General features: G+C 29.9%; 1 protein-coding gene across 4 annotated transcripts; it reads left to right on the plus strand.

Annotated features, from left to right (window-relative positions):
• Positions 1 to 1136: 1136 nt before the first annotated feature.
• LOC107945647 (homeobox-leucine zipper protein ANTHOCYANINLESS 2-like) lies at positions 1137 to 5970 on the plus strand. 4 transcript variants are annotated; one of them, XM_016879728.2, is made up of 9 exons: positions 1211 to 2021; positions 2122 to 2348; positions 2428 to 2545; positions 2626 to 3264; positions 3355 to 3456; positions 3538 to 3741; positions 4370 to 4544; positions 4616 to 4983; positions 5200 to 5970. In XM_016879728.2, the coding sequence occupies exons 1-9, from the start codon at positions 1836 to 1838 to the stop codon at positions 5590 to 5592; spliced, it is 2412 nt and encodes an 803-aa protein (XP_016735217.2). In that variant the 5' UTR covers positions 1211 to 1835; the 3' UTR covers positions 5593 to 5970.
• Positions 5971 to 26678: the final 20708 nt, after the last annotated feature.

The following is a 26678-nucleotide window of genomic DNA, read 5'->3' on the forward strand; positions in this document are numbered from 1 at the left end:
CCCAACCTCGACCTGAAGCTTGACTAATCTACCTCGAACCTGAAATTAAATAGAAGACCCGACTCCGCTCTGCCCTGCCCTAACCTAAATTTAATTTTATTGTTTTATTTTTTATTTTAAAGCAAATAAGATTTCATTTTTAAATTATTTTATTTTTTATTTTGAAGCAAATAAAATAAAATTTTTTGAGTTTAGATTTAAAACTTAACATATTTATTTTTTTATTTATATATTTTTTTATTGAAAGCAAAACTTAGTATATGTATATATATCAGGAGTATTTTTGTAAATATCTTTGGATGAGGCGAGACAGATTTACCTCAAACCCAACTCAACCCAACCCATTCTCAACTTGATTCTTTTTCTAATTTCACCCGATTCGACCCGAACTCAAATTTTAAAAAAATTTCTGACTTTATAAAATCGGATCGAGTCAGAACCTATCAAATTTAAGTTTTTTTGCGAGTCCTATATATGAACTAAAATTCAAAATTTTATTTTTTAATTTTTAACATTAACTTTAAGGTATGATTTTTTAATTGTGGATGAATTTAACAAAAGTAAAAATAAAAAACCTAATTTGTGTTTGTTTGGTTTGTCCATAACTTTGGTGTTTTTTTTACAAATCCCTATGTGTCAATATTTTTTTACAGAGAAAGAGAAAGAGAAAAATAGGGGCAGCAAATCTGAAACTCTGTCCCATCAATGTCGATGAAAGAAAAAAATTTGAGTTGAAGCACTTTCTCTCTCTTGCTGTTTTTGTTCAACTTACTGTGTCTTACAGGTTAAATTCTGCTATAAGTCCCTGTACTTTGCATAACTTATGAATTTAGACTTTATCACTTTTTGAATTTATCAATTTTAGTCCTATACTTTTTCAATTTTAATATTTTAATCCTGACCCAAATAGTAACTATTAAATCTATTTGTTTAGTTTCAATTAAAATTCCTATAAAATTAGTTCATATAACGAAATTTAAATTTTTAATCTTAATACAAACGACAAATATTAATCTATTAACTAAATTTTTTTTGTAATACAAAAATTAAATCCACAGAAAAAGTACAGTGACTAACAACAAAAATTTACCCTATCTTAAAGCCAGGTTAAAAAAACTCAACTCAAGAACCAAAACAAGAAACCCCAAAACTAAAAGAAAGAAAAAAATATATATTTTCACTGTCAATCACAAAAGAAAAAAAAAGAGAGAATCAACCTACCTTTTTTTCCCGTCGGTTTGTATATGTAAGGCTTCGAATAGTCCACATATTGCATTTTATCTTCATTTTTTTTCCAATTTTTTAAAAAAGTTTTTTTTTTTTTGGTTTATAGTAATATAGTGAAGCATGCAAAGAAAACGAGCAAAAGATAAACACATGATATCATCATCACAAAACTCCTTTGCTAAAATTAGGGTTCTTTCATTTAAAGCTTTCTTCTTCGACAAATCCCCCACAACCCAACTGGTTTTTTTTTTCCCTTTAAAAGCTTGGGTTTTTTTTTTTTGAAAGAGAAAGAGAGAGGGATTGAGAATTAAGGGCTAAGCATTAAACCACCAAAAAAAAAGAGGGTTTTTTTTGGCTTGCCTTGTTTCTCTTTCTTTCTCTCCATGAAAAATTACTTGATTTTGTTCAAATTTTGTGTTTTTCTTTTTAATGTATATGTTAGTTTGCAAATTTTGGGTTTTTTTATGGTAAGTGTAGAGAAAGTGTTTGTAAAGTTGTAGAAGAGAAAAAAAAGTTAAGAGTGGTTTTGAAAGTTTGATACTTTGATAGATACATAAATAATAATAAATAAATTCTTTTACATTTTAAAAAAAGGGACTTTTTTTTTGATGAATTTTGGGGGGTTTATAGATGATAGTTCTGGTCCTAATGACGGTCTTGGTGGTGCAAGAATAGTTGCAGACGTACCTTATAACACCCCCACCATGCCTACTGGTGTTTTCTCTCAACCCCGCCTTGTTTCTTCTTCAATTCCTAAGAACATGTTCAACTCACCAGGCCTTTCTCTTGCTCTTGTAATGATTTAAAACAAAAACCTTTGTTTTTTTAGCTTTTGTCTTTAAATAACTGATCTTGGTTTTGTTTTTTGATGTTTTCTTTTGGTGTTTTTAGCAGCAACCCAATATAGATAATCAAGGAGATGAGACTAGATTAGGTGAGAATTTTGAAGGAAGTATTGGGAGAAGAAGCAGAGAAGAAGAACATGAAAGTAGATCTGGGAGTGATAATATGGATGGTGGTTCCGGTGATGATCATGACCCCACCACCGCGGCAGGTGATAAACCGCCGAGGAAAAAGAGATACCACCGTCATACACCTCAACAAATCCAAGAGCTTGAAGCGTATGATTTCATGTCTTTTTTTCACTTTCTTTAAACCCCCCATGGAACATGGCTTTAACAAGCGTCTTTTTGGCTGTAGTCTCTTTAAGGAGTGTCCTCATCCAGATGAAAAACAGAGATTAGAGCTTAGTAAAAGGCTTTGTTTAGAAACCAGACAAGTTAAGTTTTGGTTCCAAAACAGGCGTACTCAAATGAAGGTATGTATGTGTTTTGCAAGAACCTACCTTTAATGGTGTTTATCCATTTTAAAACTTGGGGTCTTTTTTTTTTTTTTCAGACACAATTAGAGCGACATGAGAACTCATTGTTGAGACAGGAGAATGATAAGCTTAGAGCTGAAAACATGTCTATAAGAGATGCAATGAGGAATCCTATATGTACTAATTGTGGTGGTCCGGCTATTATTGGTGATATGTCACTTGAAGAACAACTTCTTAGAATCGAAAATGCTCGTTTAAAAGATGAATTAGATCGTGTTTGTGCACTTGCTGGTAAGTTTTTAGGTCGTCCAATTACAGGACCTCCATTACCAAACTCAAGTTTAGAGCTTGGTGTTGGCACCAATGGTACTTTTGGAACCACTATGGCTACTACTACAACATTGCCTTTAGGACATGATGCTTTACCAACAATGGTTGTTCCTAGTAATAGACCGGCAACAACACTCGATCGATCGATGTTTTTGGAACTTGCTTTGGCTGCCATGGATGAACTTGTTAAGATGGCACAAACTGATGAGCCATTATGGATTAAGAACATAGAAGGTGGAAGAGAAATGTTGAACCATGATGAGTATTTAAGGACATTTACACCTTGTATTGGTTTAAAACCAAATGGTTTTGTCACTGAAGCGTCAAGGGAGACTGGTGTAGTGATTATCAACAGTCTAGCCCTTGTTGAAACATTAATGGACTCGGTAAATCATTGATTTTGAATTCATTTTTTAACCATTTTGCTAGTGGTTTGTTTCATTAGAGTTGTCTCTAAAAACCCATTTTTTTAATAGAATCGTTGGGCAGAGATGTTTCATTGTATGATTGCTAGAACATCAACAACTGATGTGATATCTAATGGCATGGGAGGAACCAGAAATGGTGCACTTCAACTTGTATGTATATATATAATCAATTTCTTCCTTATATTCCCTCATCATCTTAAATCATATGAATCCTATTTGTTGTTCTTTCAGATGAATGCTGAGCTTCAAATCCTTTCACCTTTAGTTCCTGTTCGTGAAGTAAGTTTCTTAAGGTTCTGTAAACAACATGCTGAAGGTGTTTGGGCTGTGGTTGATGTATCCGTTGATACTATCAAAGAAAGTACTACATTTGTTACCTGTAGGAGACTTCCTTCTGGTTGTGTTGTTCAAGATATGCCTAATGGTTACTCCAAGGTACTCATACATACATACATACATACATACATACGTACATATATGAGGATTTTGTTGTCTAGTGATTACTCAATGCAAACCCCACACTGTCACAAAAAAGAATTTGAACCTTCCTAGTTCCCTACCCAATACACTTATGGAGTGTGTTTCAAGTTTCAAAATCTGGGTTTGCTTTATTACAATAAAATAATACCGCAAATCAAGGCTGCTGCTACCATTGTTTTTTGTATGAATAGAAGCCTCTATTGCTGTTTTTTAGCTATTTAAAAAAAAAACGTTAATTTCATAAATATATCCACACAAAATGCATTGGGACACTGAGTTTCCTCGATTTGTACCATTTAAACTACAATTTAAGCCATTATAATCTGTAGTTTTTTTTGTTAGTCAAAAGGCCATAGCCATAGCTGTAGCTCTCTTTTGTTTGTATCTGATATTTGAGGTGACATTAATCCACATCTCGATGAAGCCATTTCTTTCATTGAGCCCAATCTTTTCATCCATTTCCAAGATTTTGCTTCATTTCTTTTCGATATTGTTTAATGGGTTAATGCATCACACGTATCAAAACTACGGTTTATATTTTAATTTAGTCCGCATATGTCTAATGCCTATGAGAAAATTGCAGGTTATATGGGTTGAACATGCTGAATATGATGAGAGCCAAGTTCATCAACTATACCGGCCTTTACTAAGTTCCGGCGTGGGCTTCGGTGCCCAACGGTGGGTGGCGGCCCTTCAACGGCAATGCGAATGCCTTGCCATACTCATGTCCTCCACCGTTCCCACTAGAGACCACACCGGTAAATTTATTAACCAAGAACACTATAGTGAAAATGTACAACCATGGATGATCATTTTGTTTCGTTTTTAGCTATAACTGCGAGTGGGAGACGGAGCATGTTAAAGCTAGCTCAACGGATGACAGATAACTTCTGTGCCGGGGTTTGTGCATCGACAGTTCATAAATGGAACAAGCTTAACGCCGGGAATGTAGACGAAGACGTTAGGGTTATGACTAGGAAAAGCATTGACGACCCCGGCGAACCGCCAGGGATCGTACTAAGCGCCGCCACTTCGGTTTGGTTGCCGGTGTCACCGCAACGGCTTTTCGATTTCCTACGCGACGAACGGTTGAGGAGCGAGTGGGACATATTGTCAAATGGCGGACCTATGCAAGAGATGGCACACATTGCCAAAGGCCAAGATCATGGCAATTGCGTTTCCCTCCTGCGTGCCAGTGTAAATAAAATTCCAACATAGTATAATGACTAAAATCATAATTAAACCAAGGACCAAAATGAATAGTTTTAAAAAGTTAAATCTGAAAAGACAACACAGTCTGTAATTTTGGAAGTATCCATGATGACAGTTTATTGCTTTAATAAAAAAAGTCAAACAATAGGACGATTTTAACCTTTCCCTCTATTTTCTAATCCAAATTTTATTTTTTTGCAGGCCATGAACGCAAATCAGAGCAGCATGTTGATATTGCAGGAAACATGCATAGACGCAGCAGGGTCGCTTGTAGTGTACGCGCCAGTTGATATTCCAGCCATGCACGTTGTCATGAACGGTGGTGATTCCGCTTACGTCGCACTTTTACCTTCGGGATTCGCCATTGTCCCGGACGGTCCTAGGTCTCATGGACCTATCTCTAACGGACATGTTAACGGAAACACCGGCGGAGGGTCGTCGAGTGTCGGTGGATCGCTTCTCACGGTAGCTTTTCAAATATTGGTAAACAGTTTACCAACGGCTAAACTGACCGTCGAATCGGTTGAAACGGTTAATAATCTGATTTCGTGTACTGTCCAAAAGATCAAAGCTGCCCTTCAATGCGAAAGTTGATGACTCAGTGAGTTGGGTAATTTTAGTTATTAATATAGGTTGTGGTTGTGGTTAAAGAGTGCGACTCAGTAAGTTGGGACGAGTGGGGGTATTGAGTCAAGAACGAACCGCGCGTGGAGAATTATTGTATGGTGATGATCGAAGGGACAAGGGTGGTGGTTCGGGTATTGACTCAGGTCGACCCTTTGAGTTGGCTCGCCGGGACCAGAAAAGAAAGTCAAAACTCAAACTGCGTCGTATTTGGTGTACTAATCCAATTTCTCTTTCCCTAGGGATTTAATGTCAATGAACATTATTGTATTGAGTTGTCACTTTCTTTTTAGGGGTTTGGCTTTTGGGAACTTACTAATTTAATATATTAATTCATACTTCAATCTATTCATGGTTTAATTTTGGTTTTAGTCCTTTTATTATGTTAAACTCACCATTGAGTCCCTCTAATTAATTTTGAAAATAATTGTCTTTCTATTTTTAAGATTTCATGTAAGGAGGTTATTGTATTAGAAGTTAGATTGTATTTTGTATTTTTTACTCAAAAAATGAGCAAATTAATCTTTTTGCGTTTGATTAGAAAGCAATCTGGTTTTTGTTATTAAAAATTTTACTCATTTTTACTACAAATTTTATTCAACTGTACCTCATGTTAACAGTGCTAGAGTTGTTGTGACCCAAATTTCTATTAAAGAAATACTTCAGTGGTAAAACTAGGGGATCTGTGAAGGGTCGAAGGTCAAATTCGTATAGAACTATACTTCTTCTATTTGACTTTGATTAGAATAAGGTTTTTCAACCTTTAAATAAATGTAGTCGTAACTCCTCTTGTATCATTTGATTTTCAACATTAGTGAATTTTCTTCTACTTTGCCCGTGATTTTTTCTCGAAAAAGTTTTCACGTAAAATCTGTGTGCTGTTATTTTTCTTTCTTATTGCTTTGCGATTGTTCTATATTGTCATTATCGATGTTAGTTTTAACAAATAGTAAAAATGGATGAAATTTTTAATGAAATGATCAATTTGCCCTTTGATCTAACATACAAGATTAATTTACCCTTTTTTTGAATAGAAGAGATAAAATATAATTCAACTTCTAATACAAGAATCTCAATAGTTCTTCTACAATATCTTGTTGTGTGATCAAATAATTTAAAATGAAAATCAATCACTTCACCATTTTAACATGGTAATAGTGTGAAGTTAGATATCTTTTTGTGGGTGCAAAATCAAATTATATTTTTTACGGGGGTAATGTAATTTTACCATTATATAAACCTTTTTTTTCTTTTTAAGGGCATGAAAAAGTAATAGAAGCATTTGACGCACCACTAGTGACGTTTTTCGGTAGGAGAGGGTCCTCACTCTTATTTCTGATGAGTTTGATTGTTATAATAACTTATTCAACTTAGTCGATTGAGTATTAATTTAATTGATATGAGTATTGTTGCCAATGTAAAAGGATATGAGTTTAAGTGCACTGAAATGCATTGTCCTCCTATTTACGGGTTGGGGAGGAACTATGGGTAGTTCTAAGTATTATGTAAAAAAGAGTAGATATTATCAGAACTTATAATGAAATTGTTAAAAAAAAAAACACCCTCTTCAACATCGTATATTGTCACCAACCTGCAATCGTCCTTCCAAAGATAATCTTGATGAATTTACAATTTTTTTAAAAACAAACATAATTTTTCCATTGCAGGAAACATTGCAACTAATTAAATTCATTTGATTTCTAAATTTCTAATCATTTTAATTGCGTTCATAAGTTACCGAATCTGTTTCTAAAATTTTAATTGAATTGTTAAATGAGACAGGAAGATATATGACATAACTTAAAGTAAAAAAAAGTTAAATGAATATTTTACAAAAATAGATGTTTTAAATATCTTAATTTTGAAGCTTTCGTAATTTTTATTGATTTTAATGTGAGAATAATTATTAAATTTAACGCTTAACTTGAACAAATTAATAAAAGTTCAGTCTCCAATATAAGAATAATTAGTGATTTAAATGGAGTTATAAGCACAATCGACGGCGGGTGAGGAAGTGAAACAAACGCGCCACCAATGCAACTCGGATAATACAAAGACCAAGGGGTGAGTGGGGGCTATAAGGTTGAAAAAAGCTTGCAAAAGGGTGGGGGCATTAATGAGGGCACAGAAGCTGTTGGGGGAGAAGAAAGGTGTTACTTTCATTAAATGCGAAAGGTTTGGCATTGTCTCAAAAGGTTTACGTGGAAGCAACCAATGAAATGAAGCCACGTTTCTTTACACGTTTTTTTTCAGACATGTAACACGGTCTGACAGTAACGGCGTTTTTTAGATCATGTATGGATAAGTAGATGAAAGGATATGTATGGAATGGTAATGGTTTGGTTTTGGTTTTGGTTTTGGTTTTGGACAGCTTTTTCTTAGCTTTTTGCTTTGCTAGCTTTGATGGTGACGATGATGAAATGGTGGAATTCGGTAAAAGTTGTACGAGCAATTAGGAATTAAATTGTATTTTGTTTTATTATTAAGGAAATGAATAAATTAGTTTTTATATATTAGATTAAAAAGTAAATTGATTTTTCTGTTAAAATTTTTATCTATTTCTACGGTTAAAATTGATCCCTATATATCAGCATGAGGTACACACGACATGCCACATGTCAATGTCTAATTATTCCATCAATCACACTAGTTTTTAACAATACAAGTGGATGAAATTTTTAATAGAAATGACTAATTTGTTCTTTGATTTAACATATAGGTACTAATTTACCATTCTTTGAATAGATGAGATAAAATGCAATCTGACTCTTATATAATGGCCTCTATAGTATTTTTACCGGTTAAATTCGTCTATTAGTACTTGTACTAGGCGTAAATTGTGGATTTAGTCCTTGTAATTTCATTTGGTTGTTTTTAGTTATTGTACTTTTAGAACTTTAAAATTTTAGTCTTGATTAAATGACAGCTATTAAATTCATTACGTTAAATTATGCTATTTTCAAAAAATTGAGACAGGAAACAAATTATTACATGTGTAATGCGGGTTAAGATCCACTCTATTACTTTTTCATTCATTAATATCCAATATAATGATCATCACCATTCAAATATGTAGAACTCATGTAGGATTCATTTAGTAAATGTGAAAATCAACTTGTGAATAGTGATTAAACATGCATTGCATATTAATAGATGAAAAAGTAATGGAGTGGAGCCAAACCCATGTAATGCCACGTCAACTTATTATTTTCACATGTTACAAAAAAAACTCAGATAATAGATTTAGTGATTGTCGTTTGCATCAAAATTAAATTTTGAAAATTCAAAAAATATAGCTGCTAAGGATAATCTAGTTAAAGAACATGAACTAAAATTTACAACTTTACTCATAGACTAATAGCAGAAGTTAACCAGGACTAAGTTTTTTTTAAAAAAAAAGAGCATGTGCTAATATTGACCAATTCAAAAACTACAAAAACTAAAATTAATCAAATTAAAATATAAATCTTAAATTTATAAATTACGCAAAGTACAGGGTCTATTAGCAAAATTTGACCAATATGATATTGTAGGTTAAAAAAAGCAAACCAGATCATGTTAGCACCGATGAATATGAGGTTTTATGATTGTGTGTGGTTTTCGTCTTTATATAATAATATCATTTGCAGGAATCCACAATACGGAGTCAGATTTGTCTTTTTTTTACCTCAATCCCCCAACTTGTTTGTGGATGATAAAAACAGACATAGATTTATAACTGCCCCCAAAGATATCTTGTAAATTTTATCTTGTCTTCGTACTCGGTGTGCTGACTTGATGGTCAAAATATTCACCACTTCAAGTGTGGCCTAGATTTGAATTGCGTTAATTACGTTGTTGTTAGGATTTTGCCCTTCTCTTGTAATTCACCAAAAATATATATTATCTTCATTGTGTTTAGATTTTAAGTTATTTGTTAATTTGGACATTAAATTTTAGAATTAAACAATGCAAGAATGGTATTAGAGAGTTCAATTAAAATTTTTTTAAAAAAAATTAGGGTTTTAATGAGAACTTTTTAAAAATAGGGGAGTCTAATTAAAATTTTTCAAAACTTTTGAACAGAATAATGAGAAATTTCAAAAAATTTAAAGGGTCTTGATTAAAGGACTTAATGATATTTTTTGCCATTGGCCTGGAGCCTTTCTCTTTTCAAATAAGTAAAAATACTACGGAAGCTTTTGTATTAGGAGTCAAATTGCATTTTATCCATTTTACTAAAAAAAATGGGCAAATTAGTCTTCGTACGTTAGATCAAAGAGTAAGTTGGTCATTCTGTTAAAAATTACATCCATTTCTATATATTGTTAAAAATTAGTCCATATACGCCAACATGAGATTAATGTGGCAAGTCACATGTCATTGTTTGGTTATTCCATTAACCACACTAGTTTTTAACAATACAAATGGATGGAACTTTTAACTGAAAGGACCACTTAGCTCTTTAATCTAATGTATAGGGACTAGTTTGTCTATTTTTTTGAATAGAAAGGGCAAAATACAATCTGCCTCTTAGTACAGGGGCCTCTATAGTACTTTTACCTTTCAAATATAATAAAATTGTAAAGTTGTAAGTTAATATTATGGTAAAATTGTACTTGGATCCTCAAAAATTTATAATCCAATCATATTTACTTCAATGTAAATTTCAAATACATCTTTACCTACTGTATAAATTTCTTTTTATCTAATGTAGTGTCATTAGATCTTTTAACAAGTCAGATTTAAATTGTTGACGCAATAAATGCACATATATTTAAAATTTGATTCAGGAGTATTAAATATATTTCACATTAAACCCGGACTAGCATTTAACACCTTGATGGCTAAGCTGATAGCTAAAAGACCTTTATTGACTCGATATCGATATTTTAAGTACTTGATCATAACACTTTAAAATATGGCCCATAATTTGGAAAATATCAAATGCAATTAACCTTTTCTGTTTTGAATTTCAGCTGCCGGGTTTAAGCCGCCATGAAAGAAGGGAAAAAATTGTGGAAAAATCATGCATGCATGACCCACTACTAAATGGTTACATGTAATTACCTAAACCAGATAAATATCCCATTTTTGGAAAAAAATTATTATTTAAAATATCTTAATCCTCTTATAATAATTATGACAGTGGAATGTCACATGTATTTTTCCTTAATTTAACCAAGATTAACATGTAAATTTGTACACTTAACGTCAACTTAAGTTGGCATTCAAAAATTAAGGTTCAAAGTTTAAATTTAATATGATGATAAAATTATCTTTTAATTTGTCCAAAAATTTACATTTTGGATATTTGAGGTAAACTACGCACCTAAGGTCGCTAAATTATTATTAAGTTTACGTTTTGGTTATTTAACTTCAAAAAGGCCATTGAATTATTCGAAAGTTTTCCTTTAAGTCATTGGGTTGTTAAAATCGTTGTTATATAGCATTTTCTGTTCGCACCACCTGCACTAATTGGAAGCTTTATCCCTTCTCTTCTATAGTTCAGTTTTTTCATGAAAACTTTCAATGTCGTGAATATGCAAACCAAAATCCAAATAGTTTTCTTCTCCGATCTTCAACACTGACCGTCAGGTCAACTTGAATCTAAGGATATTTTTCTACTCGTTGATGGGTATTGATCCACTATATACATCATCGAATCATCACTTGGAGTTCACTGATCAGACTTTAAAAAAAAATAACAGCCCATTAACTTAAATAAAAACTTTCAAATAATTCAGTAACTATTTTATAACTTTTTGAAGTTAAATGACTAAAACGTAAATTACAAATAATTCAATAACCTTAGTAGTTTGCCATGGTAAAAGAAAAGAATCAATACCATTAACGTAGTATTTTGTCATTTGGGAAGATGAGATTCGATATATATATATTATTGAGTTATTGTATTTTACCCTTTTTTTTTCTTCACGAAATTGATTTCATGCATGCACGTACAAGATACCTGAGAGTCACCATTACGTGTATCCAGGTAAGCTGGTAACAAAATTGTGGAGAATGTGAGAGGAGAAAAAGGATGAATTCGTAAAAAAAAAAAACAAAAAGGTTAATGATTTTTTTGAAAATATTTCTTTAACAAAAGTAGTAGTTTGTCATAACAATATTTATTTTTAAAAAAAATTGGATGAATTAACCCCACAAATTCTCCGTTTGTAGTGTTATACTCTCTTGAATCCACTTGCGCTTGATGCAGGGGTAATATATATATTCACATAATTAAAAGTTTTTAAAAATAAATATACTTGACTTTATGGCTTTATGGCTTATAGGAACCTTTTAGGACTTTCTACCCTATCCTTTGAAATTCATGATTCAATCACTTAAGTTGGGTTTGTTTTAGAATCCCATTTAAACTTGAAATTTTAATATTGGATCAGTTTCCATCTGACTCATTTTATTGATTACAAAAATAAAATTTAAAAATAGTTTTATACTTAATATTTTTATAATTAAATTTGAATTTTTTTTAATAATAAAACAAGTCGTCTGGGTAGGCTGAGTTGGGTTAGGCCTAAAATTTTTTTGGACTTAGGCCTCACTCGGCTCGACCATACACACTAACTTGTGATGGTTGACTGAATTTTAGCTCGATCGACATTATTATTACAACAATCAATAAGACGTGAGCTCAAACATGTTTAAGCACATAGCATTCTTCATTTTAAGTATTTGAGAATTTATGGTTTAAGTATTTTAATAAAAAAGCCATAATATTATATTTACATCCTTTTCAATTTGGTCCTTATTTTTTTTAAGCTAGATTTGGTCATTAACCTTCTATAAAGAGTCAAATCATTTAAAAAAAACGAAAATACTGACTGAAACATTAATCTTTTAACGATGTTATTGTGGCAATCCACGTGTACTTCACGCTGACATAATACTATTTTTCGTACATACCATGTCAATAAATAATTTAAAGATTATACAAATTTTCAAAGAATAAAAAATATATTTAAAATTTTAGCTCTTAAAGTTTACATATTCTACCTATTTTTTATATATATTTTTGAAGCTAAATTTTTTATATACTTTTTTTTGAATTTTTTAGAATTTTTAAAAATTTATAAAATTTTTAGATTTTTTTAGAATATATAAACATTGAGACCTTAATTTGTTATTATATTAATCAAAATTATGTACAGTTGGTGGAAAATATTAATTGCCATGATTAATTGTCTTTAGTTGCTCACTTCTGAAATTTACAGGGATTAAATTGCTTCAATTTTTTTAGAGGGATCAATTTGCTTAATATCGACATTTGAAGAGACTGGAGACGTGATTATACATAGATTTAGAAGGTCCATAGATCGAATTGGACCAGATTGTAGTTTGATTCAGGTCCAAGCTCAGCCTGAACCATTATACTCAAATAGTCCATTTTACTATTTTAAAAAATGTAAATATATAATGTTATATTATTTATAACAAAATTTAAATAAAATAGTACTTAAAATTTAATTTAATTTAAATTCGATTCAAGTTGGATGAGCTCGAAAATAAAAAAAATTTTGTCCAAGTCCAAACCAAATTAATCGAGCTAAGCGAGCCATCTAACTCATGGATAGGTCGAGTTTATTTAATAATTTTTAAAGCAAAAAATATGCTCCAAGTCCTTGTACTCTTTATACATTTTAGATTTAGTCTCTCTAATTTTTACTTTCTCGAAATTTAATCTATCTACTTTAGGCCACACTTAGGATAATAAATAATCTTGACCTTCATGCCATCACAATTTTTATTTTAATTCATTTAAAATGTTAACTAATTGTCACTCAAAATATTTCTTCTTTTCATTTTTTGTGTGTGTTGGCAGTGTGGACCATTAGACTACAAATTCAATCTTAATTCTTATCAAACCATTTAATGCTGTTTGAAATTCAATACAATTAATAAATATGAAAAGAAAGTGGTATTGCATTAAATGTCTACATGAAAGCTTTAGATTGCTACACTTCACCGAAGCCAATCTTGACTGTGAGTGTGAGAGACCATTAAAAACTTTCTCTTGCATTTGCAAATAAAATGTGTCAAATCATCAGCCTTTCAAATTTCATGAATTTTAATATGATTCATCCAAATTTAGTTTAATATAATATTTAGTATTTGAATTTAATATATATTTTTTAAAAATTTTGATATCTAAGTGTTTTTTTTTTGTCTAATTTGGTAATCTAAATTCGACACTTATTCCTAATTTGGTTTCTAAGTTTTTTTTTTCTTTTTTTTCTTTAGGTTCAAATTGGTACTTAAACTTATTAAGTGTTATATAAATTACCCAAAACACTAACGATATTAAAAAAATTCATTTATGCAACAAAATAGTGTCACTATTAAAGGAAATTCATGTTAAAAAATTATGACTTGAGTTGCTTAACGGATTAATATTGAATAAGAAAACAATAGTTTTAAAAACCCAAAATAAAAAATTCATTATTTTGAATTAATAAAATGAATTAAATAAATTAAACCAAAGGTAGTTGAGCATTTAAAATAAAAAAAATATCATGTCATTTGTCACATATAGATCATACATTGGTTATTTTTGTTACATCATAAAAATAAAAAAAACTTTGTTAATATATTGGAGTAAATTGTATAACGTTTGACAAGTTTAGGTATCAAATCTCGAAAAAAAAGATAAAGTATCAAATTAGAAAAAAAAAGAGTCAAGTCCAAGTACTAAATTGGATCCCAAAAGATGAAGTACCAAATTAAGAAAAAAAATGTCAAGTTTAAGTACCAAATTAATAAAAGGTGTCAAGTTCATGTATCAAATTGGACCAGTAAAATTTAAGTAACGAATTAGAAAAAGAAATTGTTAAGTTCAGGTACCAAATATTATATTAAGCTTTATAATTTTACTATCTAAAAGTAATCTTACTCGGACTGAAGGTAGTATTCAAGGTAAACTCTTCCAACAATCGCTATTACATTATTTAAGGTAAATCAACCCAATGTTTAACTAAAGTAAATCTTGTAATTGTTTCATAAGGGACATCCAATAGATTTTGATTGAATTATTAACATTATAGAATTTGGTTTCTATATTTTAATTTAGTTATTTTAGTCATTTTTTTAAAATTTAAAATTTTAATTTAAATAATCACAGTTTCGTTAAAATCTACTGTTAGTCTTATACTATGTGTAAAGTTATAGATTAAGCACATATTTTTTAATCTGGTCATTCTTATAAAATGATGATATGGATTTTTCTTGAAAATACTCCCCTTTCAACACAAAAGAAGTTCAAGTTGGTACGACGAGTTGGAGGGAATTTTTTTAATGAAAAATCCACAACAATATTTTAATTGAAATAGCTTACAATACTAATTAGTTGAATTAACTGATGATTTATAATAAAAATGATCAAATTATACTCAAATTAAAGTATAAGGGTGAATTTTTTGTGTGCTAACTGGTATAATCTAAGGTATTGTTTTTCTTTACATAGTAAGAGGTAATTTCAAGTTTTATTTTCACAATGCTCTATAAAAAACATGTAGGAGTTTGAGGATCAAATTGATAGAATTTGCAAATGTGAAGGGTTAAATTTATAGAATTATTTAGACTTAGGATCGAGTTGATAAAATATGTAAGTATTGAGTACTAAATGTGTTATTATACCAGTTAGAAAAAGACATTTCATTATCAATTTAATTGTGGTTAACCAAAATAGGAACGAATTCAAACATTAATGCCTAAATTAAAAGTTTTTAAAGTTGTATGACCAAAATAGGAACGCGAACATAATTGAATGACTATTTGTATAGTTTAAAAATTATAGTGGTTCTAATAAAATCAATCATTACACGTTTGAATAAACTATAATAATAATTAAATCATTATAATGCACAAATAAATTGATAATCAAAATATATTTAATCAAATGTGAATAATTATTATTATTAATATATGAACTTCAATTTATGGTGTATTGGTCATGGCTATTCGTCTCATAATCCACATCGTAGATTCGAGTTTTAACATATATTTACTCATATTATTTTTTATTTTTAAATCTGATTATTTTATTAAATATTTAGTAATTATATATATTCTCAGTCAAGATTATATAATTATTTTTATTAAATATTTATCACACCAACTATAGGGTGAAAAAAATATTTTATGTTCAAAATATTTTTTTAATTTATTCAATAATAAATATAGGTGGAGTGGTAATGAATTTGTATTTTAATACAATTGAATACATATTTGATTATTGAATTTGTAATTTTTTATTTAAATATGATATAAAATTATGAAAAGACAAGTGCCACCATAGTAATATAAATTTTAGTTTAAAAGAAGTGGTATTTTTATAATTTCATAATTGAGTTGATGACCAGTTAAGAGTGACGCCTATTCAATAAAATAGTTAAGTATAAGTATGATATATATATATAGGTTTTTTTACCCCAATGATACAAAAATAATAACTCAAATGGTATCCCCACGAGATTATTTACCAAAATGGTACGTTTGCTATAGTGTTCTGCCGGTGCCGCTTGACAAATTGGAGGTATTAGACTGAAATGTGATGACCTAAAATATTTAAGGACTTGATATGTAAATTTCCCATTTTGATTAAAAAGCTTTAAGGTATCGACTTACAGTGTGGCGGCACCAAACTTTAAATAGGGTAAATTGCTTCATAAACCCTTCTTGTTTATTATTTCTTTTTATTTCCCTTCAACACTAAAAATAGAGAGGCCTCTCACCAATTAGTCCAAAAAAAAATTTCTACTAAAAAGTATTTAAAAAAAACGATTCCAACTAGAAATAAATTTTATTTTATTTTTGTTCAAATAATTTTTTTTGTAAAATTATTTTTAAAAAATTTATTCCTACTGGAATAAAATAATTTGAACAAATTTTTCTTTCAAAATATAAATAAAATTTATTTCCAAATGGAATCGACTTTTTTACAAAAAAAAATACTTTTTGGCAGAAAAAAAACTTTTTGGACTAATTGGTAAGAGGCCTCTTTATTTTTGGTGTTAAAGGGGAATAAAAGAAAATTAATAAATAAGGAGGTTTTATGAAGCAATTTACCCTATTTAAAGTTTGGTGCTGCAATATGCGCAAGCCAATCAAAATGAGAAATTTCATGTTAGGTCCCTATATATTTTAGGTCATTACATTTCAGTCTAGTGTCGCCAATTTATTTGGCGGCACCGACGGAACACTGTAACAAACGTACCATTTTGATAAAAACTCATGGGCGTACCATTTGAGGGGTTTTTTTTTGTATTATTAGGGTAAAAAAGACATATATATTCCTTATACTACTATTATATATAATTCAATTTATCAACCTAAACAACTTAATTTATTTTTGTAATATTTACCTTATAGATAGTTTATTTAATTTTTCATATGATATAAATTATAAAAATATATAATAAAAAAGAAAAATCATATATTGTAAAAATGAATCAGGTTTGAGTTTTGCATATTGGAACTCAAGCTTAGCCCATATTCAAACAAGTCTAATTTTTTATTTAATCTCATTTTTCGAGAGTAATATTTTTGTCCAAATTTTAGATCAATTTTTGAGTTTAATTAATGGGATAATTTAAAAAATGTGGAAGAAATTTGAGCAATGTAGTGACCAAATTATGAGAGATGAGAAGCCAAAAATCAGATCATATATTCAGTTGGTGGGAGCCAAAAAAGCCTGTTACTATTATTTTCCCCTTCCATTCAATCGTACAATAATTCACGTGCAGCAGCATTGCATGCCTATTACAAATAGATCTATTGATGTAGGTAGAGTTGAGCAAAATTCGATTCGACTCGAAAAAATCGAAAAAAATTCGAATTTCGAGTTAAACGAATCAAGTTATTCGAGTTAATCGAGTTATTCGAATCAACTCGATTTTTTTTTCACTTTCGAGTTCGAATTGAGTTGAGTTTTTGAATTCGAATAACTCGAATAATTCGAATAATTCGAATATCAAACTATAATATTTTACATTTTTACCCTAAACTCCCAAACTTTTTTACTTTTCCCTCAAAACTTTTACTCCTTGTCATTTTCTCCCCAAAACTTTTACTCCCCTCCCCTCCTCTCCCAACCTCCCAATCTACCCAAAATTCATTTCCCACAAAAATTTTACTCTCCCGTTTACTTTTTCTCAAAATTTTACTCCCAAAAACCTTTAAAACATTTTATTTTTCCCCAAAATTTTTACTCCCTCCCACTTTTTCCCTAAAACTTTTATTCCCGTCTCATCTCACCTCTCATCTACCCCAAACCCTCCCCCCTCCAATTTTTTTTAATATTTTCCCTCCAAAATTTTACTCCCCCTATTTACTTTTCCTCAAACTTTTATTCCCCAAAACTTTTTATTTTCCCCTAAACTTTTACTTCTCACCCTTTACTCTCAAATAAAAAATCAAAATTATCCAAAAAAAAATCACTAAATATAAATAGTAATAATTTTATTTATATCTACTATTTATATTATTAAATTAAATTTCACATTTTATATTATTTATATTATTGAATTGTTTGGTCATATTGAATATTTATATTAAAATTGAATTATTAATTATGCCATAAAATATTTGTGTTAAAATTTTATATTGGTATCAATTTCACATTTTATTTTTAAAATAAATTTTATTAAAAAAATCATATTTTTACATTTAATATATTTTTTAATTCCAAAATACATAGTGACAAGAATCTGAAGATAATTGAAACAACTAAGCAAGCAAAGAAGCTAACCAGTATATAAAAAATTAATAAATAAATTATGAGGTGATGAAAGTTAATAAAAAATTTGATTAAGGTGGACAAATTTTATTACGATGGGTGACAGTGGTTACAAGGACCCAAAATTATTTTTTAAAATTTAACTCGAACAAATATATTCGATTCGATTCGATTCGAATTCCATCTCACTCGACTCGATTCGAAAAAACTTCAAATAAAGTTAGGATGATAAAATGAGATTTGAAAACTCGATTAACTCAAAAATTTTCGATTCGATCGAATGCTCACCCCTAGATGTCGCCATAAAAGGCCAAACATTGGTACAAATATTTCTGTACTAATGAGCAATTTGGTAGCTAAGAAAAAAATTTATTTCATTAAAATTTACAATTTTACTTAGTTTTTAGATTTTTTTTTAAAGCGTAATCAAGAATCAAATTTGAAATTAATGTTAACTAAAAATTTAAATACAAATCTTTCGTCATTCCACTGTGTATAGAGTTTTTAGATTTGACATATTATTTTTATAAAATTTAAGAAGAATAAATGTATTTACGACGAAGAGATTAGTCATTATTATCGATGATGATTCTTGTATGCTAACAATTTCGGAGTTGAAGCATTGGGTTAACAACACCATGGAGTTTGGTCCAGTAAGCTATCCTTTGTAAACTTTGATCCTTTAGGTTTAAGATTGTATTGACCATTGGGCTGAGTTTGGGGTTGGACCAACAAACATGTATGCTAGGCCTCTTGTAATGTTGTACTAGATTTAATGGCTTACATATTATCAATTTATTTATCTTTTGATATTTATGATAAGAGTGAATTTGGGTTGGTTGAATCAGAAATTTTTTGAACCATTAATGAAAATTGGTTTAATTCTTATTTTTTCATATTAATTTTGGATTTGAATTTTTGGACTTATTTAATAAAATAAACTTTGTTTTATAATTTACATTTGATAAATTTTCAAAAGTTTTTTTTCATAATGTTTCTAAAAAAGGTTAATTTTTAAGTAAATAGAAAATTTTTTATATAGTACAAAGTAATTTGTGCGAGGATGAGCTTGATAGTTTGTTGGTAAAAATATCATGGAGATCCTTATACGATGAGTCAAATTGAATTTTGTTCTCTATAATAAAAAGTAGACAAATTAATTATTATACATTAAATCGAAGAACGAATTGATTTTTCTATTAAAAACTGACACGATTAACGAAATAATCAAATAGTGACATGAAAAATATTTATTTTTCAACCATTTTAATAATTTTAAAATAGAGTTAAATGACTCTTTTTATTATTATTTTATTTCTTTACTGTACCAAAGGTATGATTGCTCATTAAATTATGTTAAATGAGCCGAAATTGTTTGTAGAAATTTTCATTGCTATTATATAAAATTTCAAATTATACTTAATTATTTAATTTTTTCTAATAATTAACTGTGAAATAATAAATGAAAACATGAGAATAATGAATCAATTTAATTTTAATTTTAAAAAATTAATAAATCAATTGAAGCCTTTTATAATCACGAGAGATGACGACAATAACACATATATCTGAAGCATAAATATTATAAAAAAAATAGTAATAATCGTCAAAGACTAAATCATCTCAACCTTTAATGTTGAATCCAATGTGTGAACTTCATTAATGTAGAAATAATAAAGTTCAAAGCTGCCGACCACATAAACCCAAAAGTTAGTAGGATGTATCAATCCTTATACACAACTTTGCTTCTTCTTTTTTTAAAAATATTTATATTATTTTAGTTAAAGAAAATGTTTTGCATGCTCAAACTCCTTCAATTGCCGACCATGCATGAATTACGTTGTCAATATTGTAATTATATATATAGATTGAGTTTTAGTTTTAGTTCGATTAGTATTAACATTATTATCAATGTAGGAAAACGTGGGTTTCAGTGCGTTGAACTGTATTATCTTCATGCTTATGAGTTAGGAAGAGACTATGAATAATTTTAAATCTTGTGTAGAAAAAAGCAAATATAATCAAAACATACAATAAGTTAATATTGTGTTGAACTTCCACAAATGTTCAACAATACTCAATAGCCTCGTGTGCTTGAGAGGAAAAAAATACAGCTTCTTACCAATGAATGGGATTTGCTTAATTAATCAACAACAATAAAATTGACCCTATACTGATTTAGATTACCAATAGTGTGGCAAATTTTGTGTAATGATGTACATTTTTGTGCACCAATAGTGATGTGACATCGTTTGGTGATTGATAGTGCATAGAGTTAATATGTTGACTATAAAATTTAGAAGCTTTGAGGACGACTAAAAATGTCCATAAAAATTTGAAAATCATCTCCAATAGCTTTAAAAACTTAAGTCTCCATGTTTCTAAAAGGTTTCAGGGACGATGGTTGAAAATTGTCCTTGATTAGTCTTCATGATAAAGAACAAATGTCGTCTCCAAAACTTTAGGGATGAATATCGTCCCCAAATTCATGGCATATTTCTCAAAATATTAATTTTTATTTAGTAAAGTATTATTCCAAATTTAAATCTAATAATACAAATTCTTAAAATTAATTATTTAATAATAAACATAAAATAAAATCCACAATATAGAAGTCCATTGAAATTGAAAGTATTACTACAATTATTACTGCAACAATCTCCATTCGATAGAAACATCATCATCATCCTTCCGGTTTGCATGCACCCCTCTAAGAGTTGCTCCACTGCATCCTTCTTCTCATTCAGTTTCTTGATTTCGAAGTGCTAAATTTAATTTGATCTTTAAATTTATTAACACCAAAGCTTTCAATTTTTAAAATAAAGGCTTCCCACATTTATAAATTTATAGAATTCAAAAAAGAAAAAAAAACTTCTCCAATTATACAAATATAACATACTTGCAATAACACGTGAAAATATATTATTTCTTAAAAACCAAACAATCGGATCACCGCTGAAGATCCAAATCCAAAGAACCAAACATAAAATCTAATTGTAGGTATTAATTAATTCAATAAAATCCAGAATAATTAACATCAAAGTTGCAGTTCTTTACGGATGATTTAACAGATAAACTAAAATCAATTAACAACCAAATTTCTTTTTCAGTTTTTCCAGCAGAAAAGAACCTATCTTTAAGCCATGGATTAATTTGGGTAACCATTAAATACAAGAAACAGTACAAATTTAAATGACCCAAAAACAAAAATTCCCGTATAGTTCAATTCTCAATAAACCCCGCAACGTACATCCTATTTGCACAATTGAAAAAGTTTTTTTTTCTTGAGTTTTACTATAGTTGTGGAATGCCTCTGTTTTAAAAGTTAAAAGCTTTAGGTAGGAAGTTTGAAGATCAAATTGATTGAATTTGTAAGTATGAAGGGTTAAATTTATTGAATTATTTAAAATTAAGATCAAATTGATAAAATATATAAATATTGAAGACTAAATGTGTTATTATACCTGTTAGAAAAAGACTTCCCGTTATCAATTTAACGACTAGTGACCAAAACATGAATGAATACAAAGTTTAGTGCCTAAATTAAATTTTTTTTGAAGTTGGATGACCAAAACAGGAATGCAAGTATAGTTAGGTGACTAATTGTATAGTTTACCCTAAAAAGAATTTAGTAGAAATTCATAAAATATAAAACTGTAAGAATGGTCAAGAGCCGAAACCTAACAGTGAAATGGAGAGGTGTGGTTCTGGAAAAGAATGAAGTCTTGCTCCTCCAGAACCCATGGCAGCGAAAGCAGCGTTGATAGTTTTAGATTTAAAAGTAAGAAACCCAATTGACTTAATTGAATAAAATTGAAAATATTCTCTAGTGATAAATATCTCTTATTTGTTTATTTATTTATTATTTTCACATTTTTTAAGGACAAAAATTTATTGGGTTATTTTAATTTTGGATTATCAAACTTGCACAAAAGAATTAAATTATTGAAAATATTAAATTTTAATGAATTTAATTTTTAATAGTTTATTAAACAAGGCTTAAGTTAAAGCCATTGGTTTTAATGCTTAACATATATTATTAAAATTTAGTTATTTTTTGGTGAATAAAAATTAACCTAATGAATTAGGTAGGAATTAACTGAGGGTTAAAAGCACCTGTAACGACTTGAAAGTTAAGGGTGTCGAAAAATATATTTTTGGGACCTTATTTTTGTGGATAGGATTTATAAATGTCGTAATTAAATATATATGGAGTTATCTTAGAAGGGAATAAATAATAGTTAAATATCTTTAAAGTATTATGTGTTAATTAAAGTAAAAGAGACTAAATCGAATAAGGGATAAAAGTAGGAATTTCTACTAAATTTTAAGATGGAACTAGCTTAAAGGACTTATTAAATAAATAAGCCAATAATTATAGGGAAGGGTGATAGTGGACGGTTTTAAATAATGTTATAGTATTATAAATATATATATATTAAGTTAGTATAATAATCATTAAAGGTTATAAAAGAAAATAAATAATAAAAACAAATTTAATAAAGCACAAAAGAGTCCACTAAAAGAGATGGCTATTATTTGATTTCAAGGACTTGCATGTAAGTGTTACTCAAATTGATTTTTCATGTTGATTATATTTTTGTGTTGGAAATGGTTTAATTTAGCTAATTCATGAGCTAAAGTATAATTTTGTTAGAAATAGTGGACAATGCCATTGTTGATGTTTTAAGGTTTTGGGATATAATGGTGAACCCTTATATAAGGGCAATTTATGGAATGGTTTGTTAAGAAATTATGATAATTTATAAATTTCTTTCATTAGTCATTTTAGTTAAATTGTGTGATGGGTTTAGGTGAAATTATTTGTTAGGAATATAGCTTATTTTAAAACTATAATGGCATGGTATTAATTGATGAAATTCATGAGTATAGGGATTGTTTTGGAATTATATAGATAGCTATACTCATACATTCGGTGGGTGGAGGAAATTAGTATAAACATGGGATTGATTGATTGTATTTTATGACAAGGACTAAGTTAAGTGAATATCAAATGTTAATGGTTAAATGTGTGAGGTTAGTTATTGAGTAATTGATTAAATTAAATTAAATTATTAATTCTAGATCGACATACTAGAGATCCCGTTGCTAGTCACAGAAAAGAAAAGGCTAAGGAATAATTATTTGCAAGCATAGTTTCGGTAAGTTCGTAGTTCAGAACTCGAACTTCATAAATTGTCTTATTTAAATTAGCTACTACTTGATATCTTATTATATCTTTAATGTATTTGTTAAATCAATTGCATGGAAGTTTATGGAATGTGACATGATGAAATAATTTAATATATGATTGGTAGATAATTGGAGTAGAAGTATTATTAAATTATGAAATGTGATATTGAGTAATGAAAAGTAATATATGGACTTGCAAATTAGTAATTGATATCGTCAATTTATTCGACTAGCGCTGGGCACAACTTTCGTCAGTTTATCTGACTAGTGCTGGGCACACATTCGTTGGTTTATTCGACTAGCGCTGGGCGCGAACATCGTTGGTTTATCCAACTAGAGTTGGGCTTACCATTGATTTTGTCGATATATCTGACTAGTACTAGGTACAACTTTTGTCATCTTGTCTAACTAGTGTTGGGCATACAGTCCTCGATATAATTGACTAGCGTTGGGCGTAAACATCATTGGTTTGTCCAATTAGAGCTGGGCTCACATCTAATATCGTCAGGTAATCCAACTAGCCCTGGGCGCAAACTCTTTTGCGGTTTATCCGCTAGGCACCGGGTGCCATATAACTAATGGACCATATGGTAAGGTATTATGATGATTCATCGAAAATAGTTGGCTATAGGTATTATGAAAGAAGAATTGTAATTTCTCTTTGGTTGAGGAATAAACTCTTATGATTTGGTTATTCTTGTGGTTAATTATATAAATGAAAAATATTAAATATGAATTGATTTCCATGTTTGCAAGTTAGATAAATAGTAGACTCGGACTCGGCATCCTACAAGAATCCCGTACTCAATGTTAGTGATGTTTTCTTTTGCAAATTTTGGCATGTACCTAGGGTGTGATTATGTTGAATCTTTTAAATATGTGATTATAAGGTTGTATATATATAGATATATGTTATATAGCATGTTTGGTAATGGTTGGATTTGCCTATATGTTTATGTCATGTGATAATGTTCAATGAAAGTGGTTATTTTGAGAAAGATGAGCATAGGTTATGTTTTTACCATATTCAATTATTTGATTGCTTGAACTTTATTGGAGGTACCTATGAATGGTATATTGGATGTGAATGGATAATTTAAATGTGGTGTCAATGAGGGCACATTGGTTAAGCACTTAATATGTGTTTTGATATGTTTTGAGCTCATTTTAATGTGGTTTGATGTTGTTTAAGTCATTTTTAAAGTGTAATTTGCTAGGTTGAATGGTTAGGCTTGTAATGGTTTTGGAAGAGCTTGTTTTTAGGTGAATTTTTGTCCACACGGCCTGAGACACGAACATGTGTCTCAGCCGTGTGTCACCCCTGTAGGTTCCTTTGCATGCAAGTCAGGCAGTTACATGGCCTAGCACACGGCCTGGCACACGGGTGTGTGAGGCCATTTCAAAGGTTACACAGCCTGGCACACGGGTGTGTGGTGTGACCGTGTGACCCTACTCAGAGAGTTACACTGGTAAGGACACGGGCTGGGACATAGCTGTGTGTCCCCAGTTCGAAGGCCATGTCGCCTGGGACACGAGTGTGTGCCTCGGTTGTGTAACCCCTGTAGTAAAAATTTTGCAACTTTTTCTTAAATTTTCCAAATGTTTTCAAATTGGTCCCAAATGGTTTCTAAGGTATTTTTAGAGCCACGAAGGCTCGATTTAGGGATGATATGTATGTAATTGAATGGATTATAATATGTGTATGTTTATATATGAAATGTTTGTTAAATTTTTTGAATTGTAAAGTAACCCTCCGTAACCCTAATCTAGCGACAGATATGGGTTAGGGGTGTTACAGCTCCTTTGTCCTTATCTACTTTTAGAAAATCTAATGCTTCCTTAGAAGGGAATTCAAACAAATATAAGTCCTCCTTTTTTTACGAAAGCCAATTTGGCTAAGCAATCCGCACCTTGATTATGCTCCCTAGGTATGTATCTTAAAATCCATTGACATTCTTAAAATCACTTCATGTATCACCTTAACAGCCTATAAACTATCCGACTATATAATCACCTTGTCATGCCCTCTTCTTTGGATGAGCTTAAGGCCATCTAAAATGCCCCAAAGTTTTTCTTCAAAAATCGAGCAATTCCCTAGAAATCTGTTATATCCCAAGACCCAATCTTCTTTCTCATCCCGCAATACTCCTTCAACAGCTGCACTCCTTGAATCTAGAATAATAGCACCATTAGTATTAAGAATAAACGAGTCTCCTCTCAGTTGATCACCATAAGGGAATTCATGGCATCCAATCGACTTATCTCTAAGGACCGAAGAAAATTGGGTGGCCCAACTAGTCGATACTTTGATTATCTCGCTTGAAGTCCAAGATCTTCCTTGAAAGATGAAAAGGTTATGATTCTTCTATATGCGCCAAGCTAGTAAACCAAATAGACAAGCCCAACTAGCTCCTCCCTCATGAAGCTTTGTGGTGTCCTGTAAATTATAAGATACCCACTCGTGCAAATTGTTAAAGAAAAAAATTTAAAAGTTAATTACCCGGAACAACCTATTTCCAGACTTAGTTATTGTGCAATCTCTAATAATATGCAATATATCTTATGATTTGTAACCATAGATTGGGCAAGAAAGATCAACCGCTAAATGGCACTTAACTCTTGCCACATTGGTGAGTTGTCTCTACTTAAGAACAGTCCATATGAAGAAGAGAACTCTTTGTGGACCCGACATGTAACACCCCTAACCCGTATCCGTTGCCGGAATGGAATTACGAGGCATTACCGAACAATACACAACTTTCATACATTTAACTAATCACCTTATAAAATTTGTGTATATATTATAATCATGCATTTATTACTATCTAAAATAGCATGTATCAAAACTCATTGATTAATAGTATATGTTGCAAAGATTCATGGAAACATGGTCTATTAACCAGCGTTACTCACTATATATATAATACCTCAAAACATAATTACAAATTTCATTAACTTGCTTGCATAAATAATAACACTAAATAAAAACATTACATGTCAATAAATATCAAAACAACATATCACCATAATGTCATACTATTTGACTGAATATAAGCATGCACTCAAACTACTCATTATCAATAATTAACATGTTACTATTCATTTGTTCATTTTCCAAAGCTTGAGCCAA

Source organism: Gossypium hirsutum, chromosome D12, assembly GCF_007990345.1.
Source record: "Gossypium hirsutum isolate 1008001.06 chromosome D12, Gossypium_hirsutum_v2.1, whole genome shotgun sequence".
Classification (NCBI taxonomy): domain Eukaryota; kingdom Viridiplantae; phylum Streptophyta; class Magnoliopsida; order Malvales; family Malvaceae; genus Gossypium; species Gossypium hirsutum.

Coding starts and splice junctions, on each gene's coding strand:
- LOC107945647 (XM_041106558.1), top strand. CDS start 1,836: ATGAATTTTGGGGGGTTTATAGATGATAGTTCTGGTCCTAATGACGGT. Junction 2,022..2,118: donor CAGGCCTTTCTCTTGCTCTT/GTAATGATTTAA, acceptor TGGTGTTTTTAG/CAGCAACCCAATATAGATAA. Junction 4,545..4,615: donor TCCCACTAGAGACCACACCG/GTAAATTTATTA, acceptor TTTCGTTTTTAG/CTATAACTGCGAGTGGGAGA.